The sequence below is a fragment of the Girardinichthys multiradiatus genome, chromosome 20 (genome assembly GCF_021462225.1).
Source record: "Girardinichthys multiradiatus isolate DD_20200921_A chromosome 20, DD_fGirMul_XY1, whole genome shotgun sequence".
Lineage (NCBI taxonomy): Eukaryota > Metazoa > Chordata > Actinopteri > Cyprinodontiformes > Goodeidae > Girardinichthys > Girardinichthys multiradiatus.
The window spans coordinates 7,478,961-7,498,062 of record NC_061812.1 but is presented as its reverse complement, the minus strand read 5'-3'; the positions used below and the strand labels follow the sequence as shown (position 1 = coordinate 7,498,062).

The 19,102-nt window shown below is 39.1% G+C and overlaps 1 protein-coding gene across 3 annotated transcripts in view; it reads right to left on the bottom strand.

The window, feature by feature from the left end:
* Positions 1 to 8,928: 8,928 nt before the first annotated feature.
* Positions 8,929 to 19,102, bottom strand: part of asic1b (acid-sensing (proton-gated) ion channel 1b) — a 238,420-nt gene continuing 228,246 nt past the window's right edge. For all 3 annotated transcript variants that reach the window (XM_047347858.1, XM_047347856.1, XM_047347857.1), the window contains 6 exons: positions 18,971 to 19,027; positions 18,357 to 18,510; positions 11,665 to 11,756; positions 11,286 to 11,365; positions 10,923 to 11,024; positions 8,929 to 10,255 (listed from right to left, as the gene is read on the bottom strand). In XM_047347858.1, coding sequence (XP_047203814.1) covers positions 10,160 to 10,255; positions 10,923 to 11,024; positions 11,286 to 11,365; positions 11,665 to 11,756; positions 18,357 to 18,510; positions 18,971 to 19,027 — 581 coding nt within the window. In that variant the 3' untranslated portion in view covers positions 8,929 to 10,159. The remainder of the gene's footprint in view (positions 10,256 to 10,922; positions 11,025 to 11,285; positions 11,366 to 11,664; positions 11,757 to 18,356; positions 18,511 to 18,970; positions 19,028 to 19,102) is intronic.

The following is a 19,102-nucleotide window of genomic DNA, read 5'->3' as shown; positions in this document are numbered from 1 at the left end:
AACCCTGAGCATCCTCTTCATGAGACTGTCCTACAACAACAGAGTTGTCTTCAGTCAGAGGCTTCTTCAGATCTGCTGTAAGACGGAGCGCTACAGGAGATCCTTCCTGCCCACAGCCGTCAGCATCTACAACGGCTCTTTGAGGAAACCTTCATAATATGAGCTATAACAACATTTAATTTCCCTTTGGGATTAATAAAGTATTTTTGAATTGAATTGAATTTGTATGTTCTCTCTCTGTTTTTTCTTTTTCTAAAAGCTACATCTGACCTGGCTCTGTGTTAAGGTGTGGGACCTTCATGGAGGGGGACATTGACCAAGCTGCTGCTGCCAACAACTTAATGCTCACCTTCTACATATGGTACACGTGGCCCTGTCTTTCAGTGTTTAACCGTGTCTCTCCTAGACATAGCTACTGGCGGAGCTTCTACTGTGACTAACTGTAAATGCTCTCTTTCATATTCTAGCTTGAAAATTGGCTCAGAGGTAATCTGTTTAGCTGTCCTTCTCTCCTAGATGAAGCCTCTAAAGGAGCTATAACCATTAATGTTTCACTTTTCTGTCCTATAGAAAGTACTCCTGGATCAGTGCTTCAGTTTCCATCTTTTCTTTTGAACAAAGAAGTTATTGTTCTCTGCATTGTGGTCAAGTTTTGATTTCATTTAAATTAAAAATTTGACAGTTCGGTTGTTTTTGCGGTTTTTATTTAAAAGTCTGTAGATGGTAAGTGATTTATTGTTTGTCCTGTCTTAATGCAAGCGGCGGTTTTTTATGTCTGTGCACCGCCTGTGTAAAATCTCCCAGTCCACTAAATCGAACGCAGCGATCTCCTTGGCAACCATTCTGTTTTGGGAGGTAAGCGCGCATGCGCTCTCGCTTAGTGTATGTGAAAACTCTGTGTTTTCGAGCTGTACTGTGTTGTTGTAATTCAGCAAAATAACATGAAACACAACTAGTTTCTCTCCCTTTGCTTTTAACTGGAGTATTTAGCAGCGAGCAGACAGACATTAAACGTAGCGGTGCTCGTTTTAAACGCCGTTCATTAAAATCTTGAGCTCCGAGGGGAGAGAAGCAAAGCAAGAGCATTGAGGCTCCATCAAAGCAGAACACTATTTGGAATGAGGATAAAATAACTATATTTATAAACAGATTAAGTCGTGTTGTTGACTGTCTATTGGTAGCGGATCTGATCTTTGTGTGCTCGTTAATTCTTGCAGCCGTAACTGGTTCTGGATGACGGCTTTATAGTAGACTGCCGTTCTTCTCTCTTCCCGATACTGTGTACCGGCGCAGAATCTTTTAGTGGTACCGGCTCACTTTTACCCCTGGTCTCTCCCCATTTCTCCCCAGTCGCTCACACTGAGCCTGGTTCTGCTGGAGGTTTCTTCCTGTTAAAAGGGGGTTTCCTCTGCACTGTCGCTACATGCATGCTCAGTATGAGGGATTGCTGCAAAGTCAATGCAAGCAACTGTTCATTGTTACTACATGCTCATCCAGGAGGAGTGAATGCTGCAAGTCACTGACTCGATGCAATCTGCTGGGTTTCCTTAGATAGAAAAAACCCTTTAACCAATTTGAATAATAAACTGAATCTGACTAAACTGTTTGATGGTTAGGATTTATTGGAATGTATGTACCAGACTTGTAATCTGTATGATTCGATTGTATTGATTTTGTAACGTGCCTCGAGACGACATGTGTTGTGAATTGGTGCTATACAAATGAAACTGAATTGAATTGAATACAGGGAAATCCTGGAAGAAAACCTGTTTTAGGCAGAGGTTCACCGACCAGCACAACCTTAAATATACACCCAGAGCTTCGATAGAATGGTTTAGATCAAAGCATATTTATGTGTTAGAAAGTTCATACTTAACTGGGGAATAGAGCATTGTTTAGCATTTATTGATTTATGCATCCATTGTCTTTGTCAGCAAGTAATTTTTTGTGCAGCTTCCATTTGATCCATCTTTTTTGAGCCAAGCCATCTTTATGTGCCAATTAAAAAAATAAAAAAAATAAACCCAAATTACATGTTTAATTTAAAAAAATGTGGTCTGATGTGAATAGGATTTAATTTAAATGAAAAGATCATGAAAGATAATAATCTTTGATTGTTGGAAGTAAGAACAGATATATTTTCCATATTTCAATAAATTCAATATGTAGTAAATTATTATAAAAACTATGGGTGTTGGGTTGTTCAAATCACACATCATTAATGTAATGATTTTTATATTAGTAAGGTGTTAATTAGAGCACAACTCTAGTTAATCAAAATTAGTTTCTTGCAATATCCTTAAAAAGATTAGGCTTCTCTTCACTAGCAGGACCATAGGAGAGCAGCGGCTAGTTTTTAAGTGCAAGAAAAACTGAGGGGTTTAACTAATCCTTTAACTCTTCTCTGTTTCCCGTTTCCTCTGTTGTTGAGATATGATGTAGGTTTTTAGGGTCAAACCATCTTAACATTAACTGTGAAACAGGTAAAAAACAAAAACAAATCACAAACTAAATTATTAATAATTATGACATCACCTCTTTTGCCATAAACCTGTGATAAAGTATGCATTGAAACAAAACAGAAAAACTACATAATTAAACAAAAATACATACACATTGTGTAAACCAAATGGTAAGGTATGAACAAACCTGATATGGTTTTATTCATTTATTGTTTTGTTAATTAAAGGTGTTACTAATCTGAAATGTGTTAATTTGCACTTTCTCATTGTGTGAAAATTTGACAGTAATTTGATCCTGTTTACTTTTAAGGTGTATGCTGTACAAGAACTAGGTTAGATGTGATGCTGACTGTTTGCCGAGGACAACACAATAAAAAGCAGCATTTGGAGCCTTCACAGAAGTGAATGTGGATTTCAAATATGAAACAAATTTTAAGCATGTAAGGGCAAGTATTGCCCTAAATAGGATTTCTTAGTCACTTTACTTAATTTTAGGGTCCAGTAATTAGCTTTTTAACCACAACTTGCCCTGAAACTCTGCATCTTATTTCTTTTCATATAATTTAATAGGAGCTCTGCAGAGGACTAACCATCTGCAGCAGATCATCTTTCTTGTTTCTTTATCTAATTGTTTGTTGTACCTTGTTAACAGCATACTAGTCTTTAGGCTTTGTTATGGAAAGTAATTGAACAATCAGAAACTTACAAGTTAGACCAAGACTCAGGCAGCTTTTCACAATTGAGTCTAATGACCTGAAGTTTACTGCAAATGACAGGATATGGGAAATGTGCACAAACACAAAGCTGGAGATCACTTGGGTTGAAGACCAACAAGTTAAAATGCAACATATTTTTGCTTCGTCTGGGCTTTTTATATTATATTAATTGTCTTCAATTTGACATCTCTGCAATAATAGTTAAAACAATTGGTCGACCGGGTCTGAAAGCAAACCCAATCTTCAGAGATTCAACTCACAGCCCACAGGGACTGACTGCTAGTTTCTGAGAAACAGGCACTCCATTGAGATGCTCTAACAAGGCAGGGCGGCTTGGCTGGCAAAACATCTTTTCAGTCTAGGAATATTTTTTTTTGTTTCTTCTACAATCGTACAGAATATGAAGAATCTTCTAAGGGAAAAAAGATTAAAACATCACAACATGGTAACCTAGTGAGCATGGTGGAAGGTTCTGCAGACTTGCAATGACTAATCATTTTTTCTGCGTTCGTTTACATGAACTTAAAGACACATAATTTTCTCTTTGAATGTTGACTAATGAGTTTTCACACAAATCAAACATTAAATTTCCTTTCATCACAGCAGGGGTTCATAAATGAGTAAATCAGCTTCTTCCATGCTTATTTTGTTATCTGAACCGCATCCAAAGGACCTCCATATGGCACGCTTTCTGAACTACCATGACCTTCTTTGAATGCGTTTCATCATCAACATGTTTCTAATTATTTGATCAGAAGGCAGAAGCAGATAGAGGGTGGTAAGCATTTTAAGTGGCTTCTGTATTTAGTTAACACCAAGTCTAAGGGGTTCAGCTGGGGTCCTGCAACAGAATTACAACAGTTCCTTGTTTCTTGTCGTTGATGTCATTTAAACGCCTTCAAATATGAAGGTGCAACAGTACAAAACATGGCATCCCATCAGTTTACACACAATGTGTTTGATCAGGAAGGACTTGCACTAGTGAAAATTAGTGGAAGGTTGCAACAGAATCCTCTATTACAGCTCTTCAGAATATCTGATGGCAGTTACTGAGCTTCCAGTTATTACTTGAGCTTCTGAATTTCAAAGAAGTGATACGGCTTAGGTTTCATAGGCCTCCCAACAGGTTTAGTATCAAACAACTGCATGCAGGGTTCATACTTTAAACAAACGGAAGGCCAAATCAGTCAGGCCCAAATCTGAAGGCTAATACAGCATCTTCTAGGGGTATCAGACTTGACTACATGACAATAATTAATCTTCTTAATGAGCTGAAAGTAAAGTGGAGCCTAGAGGAGCCGCCACAGCCTTATCAATGACAAACGGCTAGGCTTTCTAATTGCCCCGCTAGATCTGACAGGATAAATTTATACCAGAAACGTGACTGATATGACACGTGGATAGGAAGGGCTGCGAAGACGGAAACAAGCTGGAGAGCAAGATCAAAAATTCATTTCAGTACTGTATAGATCCAGAATTATAAAACAGCCCATTGTACATGAAGAGTTACAGGGTCAAAAGCGGCTATTTTGGGAGAGAATAATTTGAATTTCAAGCTCTGAACAATACGAAACTATTTACATCTAAACTTTTTTTAATCTAAAAAAATTAATTTGAAATGTTTCATTTAAGCTTAAAAGATGTACAGTACAATGATATGGAAAAACATTTCCCCCTTAGAGATGTAGCTTTAAATGATGATTTTATTTATTAAGGGGAAAAATCTATCCAAAACAGCCTGACCCCAACTACGATCAACCATTTTAAACTGAATTCATTTCCACACCCAGTCCTGATAACAGCTAGATCTGTAGAATAAAGAGAAAACTCAAGTTTTTCTGACAACATGAAGTAGGCAAGGGTCATAAAAAGCATCATGCACTGACTTTTTTAAAGAAATTCAGGAGATGAGAAACAAAGTAATTAACAAATATCAGTCTGGAAAGGGTTACAACGCCAATTCTAAGGTTTATGACTCTAGCTAACCCCAGTGAAAACCATTATCTACAATTGGAGAATACCATGAGCAGCGATGAAGCTTCCAAGGTGTGGCCAGCGTCCAAAATTACTCCTTGGGCACACTGACGATTCATATAGGTCACAAAAATAGCCTAGAACAACATCTAAAGCACTGCAGGCTTCACTTGCCTCAGTTAGGTTAGTGTACAACAACACATGAGAAACTGGGAAAAAATGGCATCAATGGAATAGTTCCAGTGCCAAAACCACTGATGTCCAGACAACCCCCTGCAAAGGCCCATCTCACATTTGCCAAAGAGTATCTTGATGATCCCCCAGAATTTTGGGAAAATTTTCTGGACTGATGGGACAAAAATTTAACTTTTTGGAAGTTATATCTAAGACAAAAACTAACAATATCACAGCATTTCAGAAAATGAACTTCATACCAACAGTCAAGCATGGTAGTGGTAGTGATGGTCTGGGACTGCTTTGCTGCGTCAGGACCTGGGCAACTGCTCTCTAAAGAAAATCCTCAAGTAGAATGAACAAGGGCACTTGGGTTATGCAGCATGATAATGATCCAAATCACGCCAGCAAGTCCACCTCTAAATGGCTCATAATACAAAAACACAATGAAGGTTTTAGAGTGACCCAGTTAAAGTCCAGGCCTAAATCAGATTCTGTGGCCTGAACGTAAACAGGCATTGAAAAACCATCCTAAAATGGGGCTAAATTAAAAACTTCTGCAAAGATGCACAGCAAAACTTCTCACAAAACCTCTCCACAGCAATATGAAAGACTCATTGCAAGTTAATGTGAACTCTTGATGCAAGTTGTTGCTGTCAAGGCACTTATTGGGTTTGTGGGCCATTGCTTTTTTCATACAGAGACAGGTGGACTTAATATAATAAATCACTCCACTGTGGATTTCATCTCTTCTTTTTGCGGATGACGTGGTCCTGCTGGCCCCCTCTAGCCAAGACCTACAGCATGCGCTGGGGCGGTTCGCAGCCGAGCGTGAAGCAGCTGGGATCAAGATCAGCTCCTCCAAGTCTAGGCCATGGTTCTCGACCGGAAAAGGGTGGCTTGTCCTCTTCAGGTTGGACGGGAGTTCCTGCCTCAAGTGGAGGAGTTCAAGTATCTCGGGGTCTTGTTCACGAGTGGGGGAAGAATGGAGCGGGAGATCGACAGACGGATCGGTGTGGCTGCTGCAGTAATGGGGATGCTGTGCCGGTCCATTGTGGTGAAGAGGGAGCTGAGCCGAAAAGCGAAGCTCTCGATTTACCGGTTGGTCTACGTTCCTACCCTCACCTATGGCCATGAACTTTGGGTCCTGACCGAAAGAACGAGATCCCGGATACAAGAGGCTGAAATCTGCTTTCTCCGTAGGGTGGCCAGGCACTCCCTTAGAGATAGGGTGAGGAGCTCGGCCATCCGGGAGGGGCTCGGAGTAGAGCCGCTGCTCCTCCACATCGAGGGGAGCCAGTTGAGGTGGCTTGGGCATCCATACCGGATGCCTCCTGGACGCCTCCATTGGGAGGTGTTCCAGGCATGTTCCATTGGGAGGAGGCCCAGGGGATGGCCCAGGACACTCTGTAGGGACTATGTCTCTCGGCTGGCCTGAGAACGCATTGGGCTCTATTGAGCCTACTGCCCCCGCTACCCGGTCCCGGATAAGGCGGAAGAAGACGAGTATATTAAATCATAGTTTACAGCATTTTGAATTTACTGCAAAATTGCATTTATAACTTTGCTGCAAACAAGATTGACAAAATACAATGGGTTTCACACAGGGTGACATCAAAACACCTGCACTGGAAAATTGAAGCCAGTACACACTGCAGATTAATTCTGACCTACTGATTTTTGGAGTGCATTCATAATGCAATGACAAAACACAACTCACCGCACAGAGGAATTGTGAATGAGGGTGTATTATCTGTGTCGAAGTTGATAATAGAATAACAGGGTTAGAAGGGAATTACCACTTCTTTGTGTAAGAGTCCATGTTGAGTGGCAGCAGATAGCAAGATTAAACTGACAGATATGGGGGAAAACAAGTTTCATAAAAATAACAAACATCAGATTCCCTGCATAAGAAAGGTCCCTCTAAACATCACATGCATGCAGCTGCCTGCAGGGATTATGTGAGGGTGTCCCAGCATTCTAAAAAAGACCAGACAGTTTGGGACGGATCCCATTATAGGAGCATCGGCTTGTTATACCATCCCAAGATTGGCTGCATGTCAACCACCAAGGTGAGAGCTAAAAGAGGGGGATCAGACATCTTTGATTGTAATGTTGGGGAGGGAAAGAGGGCACATAATGATTTAACCTTATTCAGAGAAGATCAATGCTGTTGCCAGGATTTTTGAATCTGCCAACATGAGAAACTGAGCAATTAAGACCCTCGAGACAGCAGGAAAAGTCATGTTAATCCCTCATGTTTTGTGAGGATTTTCAGTTTGTCTGAACTCCTGCTGCTGTTACCATCGCCCACACAGCCTCCCCCTGCTTTGCCTGTGGAGACTTATCAGGATGCAGCAAGCATCTCCTGCAGGATTTCTGTCACTGACAGGCATCTCTCCTGTATCCTGACCCTCCTCACAATTTTCGGAGCTGCAGGTTGTCGCGTAGACAAAGACAAAAACGCCGGCATGAAATAAACACCTTCGCTCTTTATTTCTTAATTAATTTTTCTTCTTGGCAGGCACAACACAAAATAATAAAACCATTTGTGGGAAAAGTCATGTTTCACACATTAAACACAGTAAAGTCTTCATCGGACATAACAGATTATTTATGTGAAGTATTAAGCTTGTATATTCATGTGCAGCTACCAGCTGAGACTTCTCCTGTGAACTAATAAAAAATGAATGTTTTCCCATTTCTGATGAGCAACACTGAATGTGTGCTTCCTCTACTAAAAATCATGAAAGAATTATAAGGCAAAACGACCATTCTATTCCTCGGATGACCTATGACGCCTCATGGACGAGGACCGATGCGCCTCAGACTGAGCAGCAAATACCGTTTTTGTTTCCAATATTCACAAAGTCATGCATCACAAAACTGCTACATGTGCACCAATTGGCAGCACCAGATGTACAGTAAAAACCAAGAGATGTCACCCAGAATGTTCAGCTGCTGGTTGATTGACAATCTTGATTAAACTTAAACTGGCAGTGCAAGATATTTTCCATTCATGCTTCTGTCATCTAACTACTGAAATCATAATTACATTTTAACAGCATGGGCTGGAATAACACCAACATTGTGGCTTGCAGCGTTTTAATTGCAGCTCAAATGAATGGTTGATAGAGATAAGCAATATCTTGTTTAATTCCTCACTACTGTCCCTAAACCCTTTTTCCTTAATGTTGATGTAATTCAAAGAAAGTATTGTGTAAGGCAAAACTCCAGATTACATGTTGATTAGAGGTAGCCCCAGATGACGCTTAAACAGATTTTCCAACAGCTACTTGTGATTAAAAATGAATGTTCTCACTCTATTTGGTGATGAAAAATACATTAGTTTGCCTTGGTTTGCTCAACCGTATAAATGCTTCTAAGAGTAAACTATCTACTGCGAAGAAATCCTCACAAGACAGATTTAAAAAATGATAGTTACATTTTACTTCAATAACTTAATAGACAGGCCTCTAACCTGAATGGATTAATTTAGTTGAAACTGATTAAGTTTGATGTGAAAGAACAAAAATCCCCAAAAGGCCAAAAAAAAAAAAAAGAAAGTGGGGGTAACACGATATTAATAATATGACAATATATCAAGAATAGTACATTTTATTTTATGTCACCTCTACATACTTTCAATATTGTGCTTCGTTAAGACTTTTGCAACTAGAACACAGATACAGAAAATTTCTAACAGCCCCACTGAACTGCAAGTAATTTATGAATAAACTGTTCAGAAAGGAACCAAAAAAAAAGATGTTAATAAAAAAAACAACCTCCCATCGAGGTCAATATAAGCATAAATGAAGATGAGCGAAGATTCTTCAACTCATCTGGCACATGTGAAAAAGTTAAACACAAAAATTGGGAATTGCACAATTAACAAACACCTGGTTGGGCATTACAGATGATGCCCTACACACACGCACACACACACACACACACACACACACACACACACACACACGCACGCACGTAAGCAAATACACAGAAATTTAAGAGACGCATCATCTTCCTTTACCTGCTTATCACTGAGGCAGACTTGGTAATTACAATGTAAATGTATATTTATTTATATATATGTTTATTATATAAAGACATAAAAATCAACTAGAAGTAGAAATGACAAGAAAAAAAAAAAAACATGCACTGGACAAATACAAGCATGCATTACCATGAAAATGAGACCTGAAATTTTCACCAGTACATTTTTAAATGGTAGATGTTGCACCTGTGCTGCCATTGCTGCTTCCCCCACTCCCTGGTGAAAATGTCCCCCTCAGGCATGAACAGAGATTCATTCTCAAATTGACAACAGTTTGCTACATGTACGGTGGAGTAAGCACTATGGATATCGTCACAGAAGCAGGAGTGGGGGTCATATGGATGCATCGTATTGTTGCTGTGTCACATAAAGGCATGGAGGCTCTTTTCTGTTAGCTGTGAAATAACTGTACATCTTCCAGTAATCATGTAGGCTTTTTATTTTCTTTTTTTCCTGTAAGAGAGTTCCTTGTTGGCAAACCTTCTCCACCAGTATCCGTTGTGGCAGTATTTCAGAGGAAAACACAAAGAGTTTGAGCTCTGCACGAAAGATTTTTCTAAAAATCAAAATATACTTTTTTAAAATTCAGGGCTTTTTTTACTTGGCCTTTGGATGGAAATCCTTTATCATGTTTGATTTTTTTTCTTGGTTTCTATGTAAAAAGTGCCTCTGTTATATTCATCAGCATCCACTCATTACTGACTGTGCGTCAGATAGTTCTCGCTGTACGGTCGGCTTTGGTTGCATAACACACACGGTGATGCTTTACTGAGGTCTGCTCAGCAAGTGAAGTCTTCAAAGTTGCCCTGGCCCGGATGGTGAGGTAGCATGTTCCCAGGATATGTAGATGGTGTACGCAGGTTGTCACAAGGAGCCTGAGAAAAATAAGAAGACAGAGACATTGGAAAGGCAGCTGGTATAAAGCAGAAAGACAGAAAGATGATGGGCTTTGAAAAAAAGGAAAGATAAATGTGCAGACGGGAAGAAAATCTTGAAAGCCTCTTCTACTTGCACCGAGAAAAAAAATGAAAAGAGCAACAAGTTGGACTGGGAGCGGAGAGATAATAGATTCCAGAGGAATACTTTGAAAAATAATGAAGGTAGATGGAAAGGGAAGACTACTAAGTGAGGCAGGGGCAGAGGAGGAGCCCATTTTCGTTTTTCTCTGTCTGCATTCAAACTCACAATTAAAGTGAGTTGGTTTCATTTACACGTGGATATAAGCAAGCTGTCACACCTTCTGAAGCTTTAATTCTGGCCTGTCCCTGCTGGTACTGTCCTGCTGCTTTGATTAAATCCAAGCCTCCTTTCCTACAACTCCCTCTCACTCTTCCACCCCTCTCATTCCAATTGCCTTTCGTTTCTTTGCTCCGCTTTCTTTTAGCCTCTTTCAGTCCCTTTTCCTCCATCTCAGTCTGTTCTCTCTTCCTCGACATCACCACCCTGCTGGCAATTGAGGCCAGTAGAGACAAAGAGGAAAGAAACTAATCAAAGCAATGTGGTGTGACACAGTAAAAGTACTCGGCAGAAGCCTATACTGACATGGTGTTTCACATCATCCAGGCTCAGTACAGCTCCCCGATCATTGTTGCTGCGGCCTTTGTGTTTCTTCTTCATGCATCTGCACAGCTTGTACTTGATCACCTAAAAAAACAAGCATAGTGTCACTTTTTCTCTTCTTGCTTCTGGAAATCACCAAAATATTTTGCACAATTTTTGTTTTGTTTTCAGAACTAAGCCCACATATGAATCAGGTGAGGTGGAATGAATGTACACATCTATAAATATTCTTCACTGTCATCCCTGCAGTGAAAGCTAGCATATTTTCCTCGTTTATTTCAAACTCTCATGTCACTGATCAACAGGGCACAGACTTTGCAGAGCTGATGGCATGTGGTATTTTACCTCATACAGATAGTCAAAGAGCTCAAGAACGGTGAGGATACTGGCTCCTATGAAGAGACCCATCTGACCTCCAATATCGCCTGAAAAGAAAAGTGAGAAAGCATGTAAAAAAGATGGTAATAATTTCCCTGCATTCATGAGCTATTAATCTTCACAGCTGAAGGACGAGAAATGCAACAAAAAACACAGATGTTTACAAATCTGCTGCTGAATAGCAACAATAAATTAAAGAGGCAATTTTTAGGGGCCCGAACACCTATTATAAAAATGTATGTATTGGCTCTGCTGTCACATTGGATAAAAAGCGTCTGTCAGGCTGAACACTGTATGCTATCTATTCCTAAGAAAACACTCAAACACTTGACAGCCATTTCCTTACCCAGAAGGCCTGCCAGTTCGTAGGCTTTCTTTTGTTCAATAGTTTCATAGTTCAGCGCCTCAAAGTAGATATCCAAAACCAGAATGTTATCACTGCAAACAGAAAGAGAAGAATACAAGTGTGAAGGCAGGCATTCAGACGTCTCAGTCAGCATTTTATACATGCTTCACTTGGAGCATCTTCAAAGATGATGGTTGACGCCACCACTTTCTGCAGAGACCAAAGCAGATGTGTCGTGCTGAACAGATGACCTGCCACAGCTAACTAATTTTCCCTCAGTGGGCCTGGTCATTGTGGCATACAGAGGAAATGATGACAGTTGTTTGATTTCAGCGGAAAGTAAATCAAAAGGGATTAGTTTAAGGGCTTGGGGCAAAACAGAGAAATATTTTCTATTTTGAGTTCCCTCTCTTTTGGGGGAAGCCAGACCCCACAGACTTTAGATCAAAACCACTTCTCAGGTTTTCACATTTCATTGGTATTTGAGTCTCTATTTGATTGTTTAAATCTGAAAAGTGATTATCTTTCAGAAGAGATCTAGTGAAGCCAGTGGCTGACTTTAAATTACAGAATGCAAACTATAGATGATAATGTACATCATTATATCAAAGCATGTTGCTGAACTGTGCTGACTTTATAAAAGCCCAATGAAAATCACTGACACATGCAAACAGTTGAAATCAGATATTAACTTAGACTGTATAAAAAGACCCTTAAATGTTTTTTTTTCTGTCTGCCAATAAGCAAACTGGCCCTAAAGTAGTTAAGGTTTAGTCTGATTTAATGTTAGACAGTGAATAAGAAAGGTAATGCTAAGGTGAATTGTAAGTGCTTACTAGGCTTTTCAAGGTCATTTTGGTCTGTGGTTCATACATTCAAACATGTCATTGACCTCATAGCATAATTGCTTTTGTATGACTTAGGCAATTAAGCTATGATGCTAACGACATTTCCAATTTTCTATTTGATGGTATGTAAAATATTGGCACGTCTTTGGAGACAGAAGTACAAATAGTGTCAGTATCATGACTTGCAGCTATGTTGCTGCAATGTAATAATACAGAACTAGCAATATCAGACCAATACATGGTTGTACATATGCACATCAAATATGCTCAATTATTAAAATTAGCTTACTAAAGTCTTGAAAATATTTTCTACAGCAACAATTTGTTTTGTCTCTCCTAGACCCAGGTTAAAAAGAATCCCACAATTTATCTATATGCAACATACACTATATCTATTGTTTTACTATGTGAGGAATTCACCATATGTGAGAAATTCCTGCAAAATATTTGATGCTTGAGTTGCTTCCCCCCCCCACCCCCCTTTTCATTGGATTAGGAAATGGCCCACTGTCTCCAGGATGGCTTTTCCCTGCAGCTTTCTAAGACATCCTGCTGCAGTTATCCTATATGCACTAGAATGTTTCCTGAAAATTTCCCTATGGTTGCAGCACATCCTCCAAGCATGCTACTTTGTGCAGTTATTGAAAATTGTGAATTGGTTTGTTTGCTTATGTTGCCACTTGCATTGAAAGTAACTTTTGCACACAAATTCAAATCCAAAGTGTTTTTTTTTTTGTTTTTTTTTACCAAACACTTTGAATGGCTCACACCAAGGCACAAAAAAACATCAAAAGCTGTTTTTCATTAACTGAACCTATTGTTTGTTTTTATTATATACTCGACCAACAGCTGTTTGCACTTATTCCTTCTCATCTCCTTCACTAAATACAAACAGCACATTTTTAATTTAATGAGGAGTCTGAACAGCTTTACTCTGTCTCACACCAACCTTGCCCATATGCGCAATTCGGAAGTGTGAACGCTTATACCCTGCATTTTTGCATAGCGTGAATTGTTCACTTCAGATGCTTGGCGAGACCTTTTTATTGCAAATAGCAGCTCCCCTGCTGGCCAGGAATGGGAATACTGGGAATTTAAGTTTGGGGGCATCTTTGCAGCATCCAATAAGTTGTGGTACTTTACACAATCACGATGGCTCAGTGCTGCAATTTTTTAAAGATGTTTAAGAGATCTTTTTAAACCTCTTGAACTCCAAAGTGAACTGCAATTCAAAGCTCCCTCAATGGACAGAGCTCTTTTGGGACTGATTTTCTAATAAGATTAGAATGCAGTATTGAACTGTTTCAATTAGCCACATTTCAGTTAATTGTGATTTTTTTTTGATTCAGCTAAAACCGTTTAGTTTCTCTGTTGTCTGGGTCAGAGTCCACTTGTTTTTCCAGTCCCTGGGTTGTACTGGCTTTTATTAAAACTATTTAATTAATGCAAAAGAAAATGCAACCCTTTACAAGAGCTGGAACCAACTGCTGTTCTATTACATTGTTGAAAAATTGTTTTTTTTTCTCCATTCATTTAGGTTTATTCATTAAATTCACTTCAATTCTAAATCCATAATTCTAAGTAACAACATCTGGATTTGTCATCTGGTTATTGTTTTTTAACAGACAGAGTCTTCTGTAAATGTTACCTCTGGAGTATCAGCAGCCTCTACCTAGTGGAGTATCATTGTTTCTTTAATTTTATTTCTGACATTTTTTCTGGTATTTTCTTTCTGTTTCCCTCTGGTCTCTAGGTCTCCTGTGTGAGGTGTCACCCAGATGTAAAAGCCATGCTTTCTTACTGACAGCGAGTAACCTGAAACACGTCTGATCAGAGCTCCTGTCAAACAGTCGACCAAAGCTTTCGCCTAGCTGAGCCTCCTTCTCTGTGAGGTTCCCGACAGTCAAACTTCACACTCTTCAGTTTCACACCACCAAGCAAAGTGCAGCCTGGATATCACTACGCATTCACAACTGTTCACTTCTTGGAAATGTGGCCACTTAAATGAACTACACAAAACTACATCTTTCTTCTGGGAATGAAAAAACTTTCTCTTTGTTGTAGCACTCTGGCTACATGTAGTTTAGTAATTATCTTCTCCTCAACAGCTCTGCCTGGAGTGATGAATAAAAGATTCAACTATGACTGTACCCACTTCTCATTTCCTTGAAATACTTTTAATCTTTTTAGGATATTCTGTATAAAAATCAAACACTCTCTACTTGACCGACTAATCATTTTATAATCTCACTTGGAGCTTCTTATACTTCAAAATTTCAAAGAAGATTTAGAAAAGTTTTAAGTAGTCCAAATAAGTCAGTTTTTTAAAGCAGTCATCAACCATAAAAGAAACATGTTCCGCCACAAAGAAACAGGAAATTGATATCTAAACATTTTTGTGACTGAATATGTATAAATGATTTCTCTTAAATAATTAAAACAAATTGTCTCATCTTAATATTTTATGCAGTATTTTTCTTTCTCTAAACATCAGTTTGCATTATTTTGCTCCTTATTCTAGGCAATTTTGATTAAACTGCAGAAACACAGTCCTTTGGGACAATATAAACCTTTGTTGCTAAGTGGTGTCCTGATGTTGGTATCACGAATGTTATCACTTTTCAGTGTGAAAAATCCCTTGAGTTGCAGGGAATTATTTTGATACTTTCAGATCTAGCCTCACAAACAGGTGACCGAACATTTTTGGTGGCAGCCGACAAATTGTTATCTTTGGAAGTTAACTTTTGGAGAGTGGCAGCATCCTTGTTTGTGCTTTATTTTTTCATTATTTGTTTTAAGGTGGCTCACAGAGGTCAAATCTCTTCAGAGAGAATTTAGTATAATTATCCAGCTTGATGAGCATGCAAACCTAAGTTTATGTCCTTACATTGATAGGCTTTTACATCATTGAGTGATGAAGCTCAGAGCTAGAAACAACCCCTGGCATAAAAAAGGAATCACTGCTTCTGGAAGATGTTAAGTCAGTTGACAGATCAGCTTTACAGGATGAAGTTTTTTCCTTCATTCTTCTGCCCTGCTCCTTTAGTTGACCTGCAGCTTCATATCATCAATGGCTTTGGAAGTAGGCTGGGTTTCTTCAGGATTTTATCTTTAAGTCTTTCATTAGGATGGCGCCAAACATTCCAGCACCGTCTCTTTGGCCAATGCAGATTCAGGACCCATTACTGAATCCTACTTTCATCCAGTTATCCACAATCCAGAACCGTGTCTCTTTAAACCTTTGGAACATTGTATACTTCTGTGTTAGTGATGGATCTAGTCTGGCTTTTCTGAACATAAGTTACAATTTCCTTTACCAGATTTCTTAAACTTTAGAATCAGAAATTTAATCCGATTTCTGCCACTGTTTCTTATTTTAAGGCATATTAGTTTCTTATTTTAAGGCATATTGTGTTGAGATTTCTGTAAATGATTTGGTCAAGCTTGATGTTTCCCTTTCACAGTCTTCACATTCTGACTGTACTGAATAATCCAGCTGCAATATCTTTGGAAGTTTTGCAAATCTCTTCTAACTGCAGACTAATTTGCTTATTTAAAAATGTGCAGGTGTTTGTTTAAGAAATGCAAATCAGAGCATAATTCCATATTGCTTTCATTGACACAATATTCAAATTTTGTTCAGTAACATAAGGTGACATTGTAATTACAGCAATTGTAAAAACAGCTCACTAAACATTCCAAAAAATAGTCTTTCCATACATTTTTTGTTAGCGAACACTTTTTTTCTCAATTGCCTTTCAGGCACAGAAATGCTTCCTTCAGAAATTAGACATGCACCAGCCGGGTAACCGGGCTGGTGCATGTTTCCCTCTCACGGACTGACAGGCTTGGCGGTGTGCTGCTCTGCACACATGGCAAGACAGGAAACAGTGTGGCAGCATTTTGAGTTGCCTCAAGTACTGCATTTACGTATACTAAGCAGTGGCGGATCTTGGAAAGTTTACATGCTGGGGCAAAGAAGGCGCTAAAGGTCTAGGCAGGGTGGCAATGCTGGACCTCTTCATTTATCTAACAAAATATATAGTGACAGTTAAAAGGATCTAATACAGTTTTCACTGCATTTGTATGTTGTAGGATTTGCTTTTATTAAAACATAAAATTATAACATGAATTGATTACATCTATAAAGCCTGGACTATCTAACTTCATAACACACATGTAGACTTGTGCAGATATGTTATTCATTGAAACATCTAATATCTTTGCACATGAATTTATACAGAGAATAAATACATACCAGGCAGTCCAGATGGAGAGGCTGGATTCCCTGCCTTCCTTCTCCCCTTCGTCAGTTTCCTCTACATTGTCTTCTTTCTCTCTCTCTCTGAAATCTCATCTTCACCGCTAACGCTAACATAATTTTCCTCATCTTCACTTATTTCTTCACTTGTTGCACTTTCAATAGCCTCCTTCACCTGTGACCCTCCTGGTCTCTCTATTATTCTTCCTTCCTCAAATCTCAGTCTCTTCTTTCTTCTCATCCCTCACTTTTTTGCCAAAGAAACCGGAAATGTCTACACTTTTAAATTTCCTCTACATTGAGGTCTCCAATGTCAAGCATCAATATTGGAAAAAATAGCCCACTCTTTACCACAAGAAGTCTACAACAACGTGAAACCAGAAATGATCACATTGACACAGGTCACACAAGCAGTTATATTTAGAAATCTTATTCTCATGGCAGCCAATTTATTATTATCCCGGTCTGACCGAACAGATGTAACGTGGTTTAATTGTGCCTCATTGTTGTGATATTGATCATTTAGAGCCGTCAATGAAATTGCATCCCCTAAAAAAGCAAACCTGAACAGTTTTTTACAGCTAAACTTTTTATTAACTGTTATCGTGCTTATTGTCAGCAAAACTAACAAAGAAAATATAGTCACTGTCGTCCAACGATTAATAAACATATTACACCGTGAACGTCGGTCACTTCAGCAGACATTTCATTCATTGGACACTTATGTTGACTTTACTGTTGTGTTAAAAGCATCACCTGGACACACTGACTGTAACTGGACAGCTCAGTGGCTACACTCTGCTCTGCTGCAGACAGACTGCCTTGTTAATGTGCCTGAGACACACGCACATGCGGCCGTGGAGCGCTAGCCAAACGGTGTTTGATGCGTGGCCGTAACTACGTTTTTCTGGGACTTCAGATTATATCTACAATTATATATTTTTGATAAATTAATGCTTAATTTGAAGGCTGTTACCGGCTTCTTTTTTTTTTTTTTTTTTTACAAACAAGTGATTAGAAATTATTACTAAGTAAGTATTTTAAGGAAATAAAAGTAGGGGGGCAGCTAGGGGGGCGAGGCTCTACAGCAGGGGGGGTGTTGCCCCCCTGTAGATCCGCCCCTGTTACTAAAGGTGAAATTCTACATAGGTCTGTTCACTAATTAGGTGACTTCTGAAAGTGATTGTTTACACTGGATTTTATCAACGGGGAGGCTAAATACAACACATTTTTAGATATTTGTTTTACAAGATTCTGGAAAACATGTATGCTTTTTATTCCACTTCAAACCTTGTGTTGGTGGAACTGAAAAATCTGAGGCAATGCCAGGAGATGGAGCACATTGTATGAAACTTTGTAACTTCAAAACTTCTCAGAGAGTCGTTAAATTGTGATATTGAATACTCCAGAAATGTTAAATGCATATTACAACTCATCTAAGTTCAATTTTTAGCTGCTTCAAATAAAGCAGCCTCTCAGCCAGCTGGATAAAATTGCCATGAAAAGAATCAATACGAAAATGAGGCAAACAGAATAAACAGCATAGAGAATAAAAAATAAATAAATAAAAAAACAGGACTTACGCAATGTACTGCTCCGTCTTGTTGAATTTCTTGGCGAGGTACTTGGCCGATGCTTTGCTGGGTATCTTCACAAAGGATAGCTCTTTGCCGTATCGAGTCATGTTGCATGGAGTCTCACACACACAGTAATCATTGTCTCTCTCAACAAGAAAGTCTAAAAAATGAAGTTGACAGATGGAGGGAAAACAGGTAGGCGAAACAGAGACAGAAATCCAAAGAGAGAAGATGGAGACGGATTAATTTATCGGCATCCCGGCATGACAAACAAAATGCCGGCTGAGTGAGAGGCGTCAAAAAAAGAGATGACCTCAGAGACATTTAAAAGAAGTAAAAAAGACAAAAAATGGATACTGACAGTGCGAGAGAGACAGCAGCAACCAGAGGGCAACATGCGAGGTGGTGCCATGAAAGAGTGAGAGATTGCAAGTCCGTAAAAAATACAAGCAGCAGACATAAAAGGCCTGAGAGGTTTTAGCTGGTGGAGAGGCAAAAAAGGAAAACCTCAGTGGTACCATCATGCTGAAGGAACACTATTATCTGTTATCAGTTTGGATCAAGAGCTCTGAATAGTGGGATACATATACACATCAGTGTACACTGGTTTATCTTCTTACCCAAGGCAGGATCTGCACACTCCTTGTACTGCTCCGGGGTGCAGTATGGGCCATCTCCTAAGGACCGGCAGAAAAAAAACAGCATCCAAAAGAAGGAAAGAAGAAGAGATTTTAGAAATGAGCAGGGGAGAC